Consider the following 7,500-nt stretch of genomic DNA (forward strand, 5'->3'; position numbering starts at 1 on the left):
TCATGGTATTGATCTATATATGAACACTTTCTCTTTTGTTCAGGCCTCTTTGGAAAATGAACAACACAATGTTTGCATGTAATAAGTAACAAAAAGTGAAAATTTTCTATACTATAAAATATGTGACTATCGGTGTACTGTAAACAGTTACTGTTGAAATAATATTGATTCTAGACACAGAGAACAAGTGTCACAATTAAAGAAAGGTGGCATCAAATGCAAGAATAAAGGAGTTTTTATTTCTTCGCAAACTGTAGTCACTTTCATTGTTAAGTAATACTGAAAATCGGAATGTTGTGATATTAACATTTAACACTCTAATCAGTTGAAAATTAACAATGTATTGTTATCTGATAATACATTTTTGCTTTCCTTTTGCAACGAGAAGTTTATCATTTGACAATGTGCAACTCTAATAATGCATCTGAGGACAAGCTATTTCGTTTTCGTTAAAATATGAAGTATTGCAATACAAACGTGCTATAACGTGTGATATAATTTCAAACTGTATATGGATTTGCAAATATACCATTCTTAGAGTGCCTATGAAGTGAAAAATATGTTTTGCTTATTTTAAAGACCATTCAAAATGATGAAGAATGGTGTTCCCTATTTTAGAATACCTTCTATCATTCTAGAGATATTCAAGTTTTTGTTAAAAAATGGACGATGTCACAAACATTGCTTGCAAATGACTGTAATGAATCACAAAATTGAGAATATCTCTGAAAATATTAGATGGGTGTTGTTCAAACTTGGCAGTAGTAATCTACATAAAGTAAGGCACAAAATGATACCCTCTATGCTGTTGCGTTTGCTGCAGGGTCTATTTAACACAGGATTTATTTTGTAGTCTATTGTGGTAATAAGACATGTTCACTCTCGGTAAGCTTATGGGCAGCCCAAGCATTTCAAGTCTGACCATCTGCCTGTACTTATCTGTTCAATATCCAAGATATTTGGTTCATTGCAGAAAGGGAATGGAAACGAGTGTTGCCATGGCACTATCTTGATGGATGTCACTTTGTGTCTCATCTGATGTACATTGCTGGTGCCAAAATTGAATATCATTATTCCAATATTCTTGGAGATATTCTCAATTTTGTGATTCATTACAGTCATTTGCAAAATAATTAATGTGACATCATTAATTTTTAAAAAAAAACTTGAGTATCTCTGGAACGAAAGAAGAAACTGCAAAATAGAAAACACCAATCTTCATCATTTTGAAACTGTTTAAAGTAATAGTATTTTTCACTTCATAAGCACTTAAAAGTTTTCATAAGAGCAATAATTATTTATAGCATAGAAATACCATTGCAATGTCATAATGATTTTATCTGCTATGAGCCTCTCCCATAATACATGTACCTTAAACCTGGAATGATGCAGTTACTGTATTCTAACCAAGTCAATATTATGCAACTACATCATCACTCTTAAAATACTTATTAATTTAACACAACAATAAACTGTGATCTCCTCGTAAGAGAAGCTGTCAACAAAGTTGGAACAAAATTACACTATACCAAAACCACTGCCTTGGATGTCTAAAGCTTTGTTTAAGCTTTCTTTAAAATCCTCAAAATTGTCATGCATGCACGGTAGTTCCAGTTCCTGGGGACATGTATTGGCATTTGGAAGGGGTCCACATTCAGGCTGAAGCTCCAGCACAGTTATTTTATCAGGACTGTGAAACCCTAATGGTGGTATTTGATTCACCCCAGTGCAGAACATTAAGAGACCTGGCAATCTGTCAGCTGTACAAAAAAAAAAGGTATGGATTAGATGATATGTTGCAGATCGGTGTTATCAATATACTACGAATACTAAAAATATTACCACGTGTTGAATATACAGAGATAAAATGAAAGGAGCTCAAGTTCTGAATATGCACTGTGACAAAAAATTATGTTTACCCCACCAAATACACTTAAAAACAACCAATGGGAAATGTTCATAGGACTGATAAAATATGTTCAATGTTCACAAAATTATGAACCCAGTAAATAGCCCAGCTCACCATAAGTCTCTCGGTATATGTAGCTCAGTAGTTAGGGACGGACCATTAGAAAAGTGATGGGGGGGATGGGGAAAAAGCCAAAAAAAAATTCATGCAAGGGAAAATGCCAAGAAAAAAAATTCACTCAAAGAAAATGGTAAAGAAAAAAAAATTCATGCAGAGGGAAGGTCCAATTGTGACTTTTATTTACAGTGCATTTCACAAGACTTTTGACAGGCGATTTGCGAAGTTCGTTGTAAATTTCATAAGTTCGCTTCGAACTTGGGAATTTCACTACGTAACTGTCAATCAAAGGGCAAACTTTGAAAGTGTTAAAAAGGGTTGACAGCCCTACACGACTCCCTTGTACGAGGTCTGGTTTCTGTTGCCTTTATCATAATTTTGCTCTCTTGATCAGTACATATTTGAATGGACGTCTCTTTTAGGCGGTTCGTGTAGTATTCATTTAGCAATGGTTTTTGTCCTATGAGGATTTACATTTGAATCTCTATACTGCTGTGTGATACGTTTTCTTCCAAGAAAATAGTTGGTCTGGAAAGTAACGTTTTTAGTTTCTTGGTGTTCATTTTCTCAGCAGTAATGTGTAATGTGAATGTGACGTTATGGCGTCTCGCTTTTGCGTCAATTTAATTCTAGGCTCGACCGATATATTCATCGGCGGTAGAAGCGAGTGATCTTCTGGTTTTAAATGTTTGACCAGGGCCCGGGCTCATTTTGTTTTTGAACGCCTGTTACATTGTGCCCTGTATTAGTGAGGTAGCTGGCTTCTTATAGGCTTTGTATGCCTTTTTTTCTGCGTTTCTTAGCAGATCGTTATGCACTTTGGAGGCGTTGGTTTTTTTTTTTAATTCTTTCACTCGTTCTTCTCAGCCTGTTTTGGTTTGTGGCCATGGTCAGTAGTTGTCCTCCTTGAACCTCTGGAGTTAATTCGTTCTCGTCGATGCTCTTTTGATATTTGATGTCGATGTCTTTGGGTCGCTTCTTTGTCGAGGCATTAAGATAACCCGACTCTAGATGGAAGTTCTCTGACATATTATTTGGTCAGGCAAGACCGCGGTTTCGATCCTATCATGTCCTGTCATGTGGATCTCATCAGTTGCCGATAGCTTGATTCAAGGTGAAGAGCTTTGTCTCTCTTTGTTTCTCCTGTATATATTTCATTCTCACATTCGCTCAAAATAAAATTTGTAATACATAAACAGTTAGAATTTGGTATCTTTGTAAATATTCTATAAAATTATTTGTGCCCACGATAAAAATTAGAGGATGGGTCTTATCGCCTTGAATAATGATTCTATAATAAAATGAAAAGAGCATTTACATGTAGTCGTAGTGTTAAAACTTTACAGAGGGTTGTGTTGGTGAATGGAGTATGGCATCATTATTATGGGCTGTGGGAGAGGAATTCCAGAGGGCAGGGACTGCAAAAATGTATAGGGAAGCCGTCCACTCCAAGTGGCTTCCTCCTCTCTCACTGTGTGTACATTTTCGAAAAGATTTTGCATTAAAAAGTGGCCTGTATCCTTTGATCTGTTGTGAGTGTAGAATAATTTATAAGTCACAAAAACATAGATAATGAATCAAGATTTCACTGTTAAAAAAAAAGCAATATTTGTCTAAAAAAAAAATTCCTGCAGGGGTTTTCACCTGGAAAAAAAATTCCTGCACAAGCAGTGCGCGAAAAAAAAAATTCGTACCAGCTGAAAATCCCCCACACCCCCCATCACTTTTCTAATGGTCCGTCCCTTAGAGCACCCAACCAGTAATATCTCGGAGGTCACGAGTTCAATTCTGTCAGGGACTCTGATTTGTTCTTTGCCCCCATGCTTGTGACAAATAATCATTTCATCTTCATCACTGAGCTTAATATTTACCATCTTTCACTGCTTATTATAACACTGTTTCAAGGGAGTTGAAAGATTGCAATGTTGTATATTGCTAAACTTACAGTGTTTAACAACCTATTCTCATTACAACAGATGTTGCATTGTGCGCTGGTTGTCTGTGAATAGCAAGTAACCAATCATTTAGCATTTGATAGCACAGAAATTCCCTTATGTATACACTTTTTATTTAAGCCCTGGCCAAATTAACCCTCGCAACATTTCCACATTGACGCAACATGGCGAATAAGTTTATGTACCCAGGCCCCTGGCGCACAACAAGTGGTACTATTATTTTCTTACAGAAATTGTTTTGAGGAGTTTCCGTCAATGTTGACTTTGTTGCTGCATAAGCTCACTAATGATGGTCGCAAGTGGTCGAGTTTTGAAGGAAAAGAGAAACCAGAAAAAAAGATATTGAGTGTAATATCAGTGTTGGCTAGAATCCGATACATTTACTAAAATGTTTGCCGTCACAGCCAGTCCTCCAACCAATACAGAACTTTACTCACTCCGAGCAGGAGAACAAGTACGAGTACAAGTTTTGACCACGTGAGATCTGGAACCAGTACTTGAAGACCAAATTGTTTAGCTGGTGTATAAATGCTTACAACGATAGATTAACTGTACAACTAAGATGACTAAGCGACAACATTTTTACTAAGAGAAATATCCAGCACTCATTAAGAGGATCAGACAATATTGTCCCAAGGTCTCAATCTCGCCATTTAGAACAGTTTATTAGTTAAAGGGGAGCTATTCTCTGTGATACAATTACACTCAAACAATCTGATCAACCTAGTCTCTCCCTCAATTGAAGGATTATTCTTAATTGTCAATTTGCTCTAAATGAAGCATCATCGTTCATTTTGGACACAGAAAGCTTGATAGCGATCTTGGGAAATGAACTTACTTCTTTTTAAGCAGAACCTCATTGTCTGGACTCGCGGGACTCAAACCTGGGAATGTTTCAGTACTAATCCCTTTACTTAACCACTCGACCACCACATCACTAACTGCGAGGCTATCTTTTTTTTTTATATTTTTAATAATTTTTTCATCTGCAAATGCCGCTGTAATCGTGTATCAACACCCGCTAAGAAGGAAGCTTACCCAGTGAAAAATATCGGTTACCAAACTTAGACTTAAATCCTGTCCAGGGACTGACTATTTTTAATGATATTTTAGAATAAAATAGATGTTAATGCTGGTAAGCAAATACTGGGCAGCGCCTGGGAGGAGAGCGTGACTTCCCATCACGTGACTACCTTATTTGGCTATTTCATTCATCCCGCCATGCGAGCCTTCTCAGTTTGACATTTTCAAAGCTCAACTAGTTCTGTTTTTTCCGTTGAGCAATTTAATCCCTCCCTCCCGCCCGTTTTGCTTTCTGGTTCTCTTGTATTTTATTTTATTTTATTATTATTATTTTTTTCCTTATGAGCTTCTGTAACCTATTCAATAGTTCTCCTTAATAAAATATGGGCGGGGAATTGCTGCCTGCGGCACCCCTTCAGCCCTGTGCTGAAGCCCCGTTAGGGAGGGGGCATATTGTTACTCTGCTGGACTGGGTTAACTTGGCCCCAGGACATTATGCCAGCAACTATGCCCGCCTTGCAATACAGGCATGAGGCACCCCCTCGGCTAGTTGCTGAGGCCCCTCATCCGGTGGTCCATACCGGCGGTGGGTATTATCCGCGCCTTGCCAGTACATTCCCTGCCCCTCGTTTACGCCCAAGTTTTGTGTATTGTCTTTTATTGCGCATCAAAGCATTAACTGTGTTTTCTTTTTATCTGCTACCATAAATCGCGGGACAGAGTAATCTAAATGGAGGATAATACTTTATTTGGAGTAAACTGACAATAGAGAGATTAAGCATGACGCATATGTTTGCGGCACTCTGCACAAAAACGACGAGGATTTAACACAAGAGGAGCTTACGAATCGACGACGTCTGCACGACGACGCTGCTAGATTGCGTGACATGCCTACTGCGCATTTGCCAGAGTCGCACCATAGTTGACGACGTTGGTGAGGGCGATTTGCCAGCGTCTTGAAAATAGCAGGACGCGAGGTTAGTTGTCAAAGTTGCTCTCGATGCTTCAGGTGTTTTTGCCAGATAAATCAAGTATCGCATTTAGGGCAGGTTCTTCACATGTTTTTTAACTTTTGTCTGTGTGTGTGTATTAAAGTGACAATTTTTTGCTACCCTATGGCGAATAGTCCAACTAAAAATAAAAGCGCAAGTGAATTTCAAAGCCACATCTCGATATTGACAAGGATAGGCATAGCGCTTGAGATAAATTCATAACAGGTATCGAAGCTAAAACTAAACCATTAGAAACGTAACTCAGCCTTGCATTCGTCTTTTGTTTTTATCCAAATCGAACCTTTCGTAGCTCCAGTACGGAAGTTTACTCTGAGATTTTAAACTGGTAAGCATCGTATAAAAGTACAAATTATTGCTCGTTCGATAACCGTATGCTATACAAGCTTTCGTTTCTCTGGAGTTAGGCATTTTGGATTGAACAACTTGCCTTGTGAAAAGATAAAAACAAACTTCAGAAGCGACGGGAAAAGTCTTCCTGCGAATATCGTAAATGAAAATTTCTATAGGACGGCGACACGGGAGGACCTAACGTCGCCGTCGTGCGAACGTCGTGGATTCGTAAGCTCCCCTTTGAGGTTTTAACGACAACGATAGCATGCAACTGACAATATGTTATTCTCTACTTTTACTCTAAAACCACACGTACCCAATTTATTTTTAGGATACTTCGCCCACATTGTGCGACTTGAAGGAGATGGAATAATCACGAAGACTTCATATAGTGGACGTCACCGTCTTAGATATTCAATTCCCTTGTAAATCTCGCATACGCGAACAACACCGTTTTTGTTTGCTTGTTTTTTTTTTTTTTAATTAAAAGTACGGTAGCTGATACGTGGCCTACAATTTAATTTGGACAAAATAGCTCTTTTTTTTGGGCTGGTTTGCGATTGATATTCGAAGAATACCGTACGTGCAAAACCCGCTTTTCCTTTAATAGCGTCGTCGTCTGTTTAACGAGACACAAATTGTAGGATACATTTAGCATCGCGTCACGACAAACGGCACAAGTCAGGGTTAAATTAGCCAGGGAACGCAGACGTAATTCTGGCGATCGTTTCTCTCCCCCCGGCAATACGTTTGCGTTCGAAGGCTAGGATGAAATTTGCGCTTTGCCAAAAATCAAAGAAACTTGTTCGATCTTAGCTCTGTTTTTCCTGTTGGCTACAGATAATGCCAAATGGTCAAAATAGAGAGACAAATTAGAATGATAGAGCCTTCCTGGTTTTACGAAAAGCAGAAGCTTGCCGTTCGCCGTTTGATATAAACGCAATGCTAAATTTGTCAATTGAACTGCATCCACGCGTCTTCACTTGCCAATGGTCGTCTTCGCGTTGTGACTGGATAGAAAAATACCTTTGTTTTTGGCCACATGGTGCAGTTCAATTTTAAAAATCGCACCGAGATAAACAACCTATACCTATACCTTGAACAGGAAATGACCTTCCTTAAATTTCAACAATTGGACAGTTGCCAAAATACT

The 7,500-nt window shown here is 38.3% G+C and overlaps 1 protein-coding gene across 1 annotated transcript in view; it reads left to right on the forward strand.

Annotated features, from left to right (window-relative positions):
- LOC137988483 (uncharacterized) overlaps positions 1 to 258 on the forward strand; it is a 2,053-nt gene extending 1,795 nt beyond the window's left edge. Inside the window, exon 3 of the mRNA XM_068834484.1 lies at positions 1 to 258. This exon is cut by the window's left edge and continues 161 nt beyond it. Within this exon, the coding sequence (XP_068690585.1) occupies positions 1 to 82 (82 nt within the window). The 3' untranslated portion in view covers positions 83 to 258.
- The last annotated feature ends 7,242 nt before the right edge of the window (positions 259 to 7,500 follow it).

The sequence above is a fragment of the Montipora foliosa genome, unplaced genomic scaffold (assembly GCF_036669935.1).
Source record: "Montipora foliosa isolate CH-2021 unplaced genomic scaffold, ASM3666993v2 scaffold_420, whole genome shotgun sequence".
In the NCBI taxonomy this organism is placed as follows: domain Eukaryota; kingdom Metazoa; phylum Cnidaria; class Anthozoa; order Scleractinia; family Acroporidae; genus Montipora; species Montipora foliosa.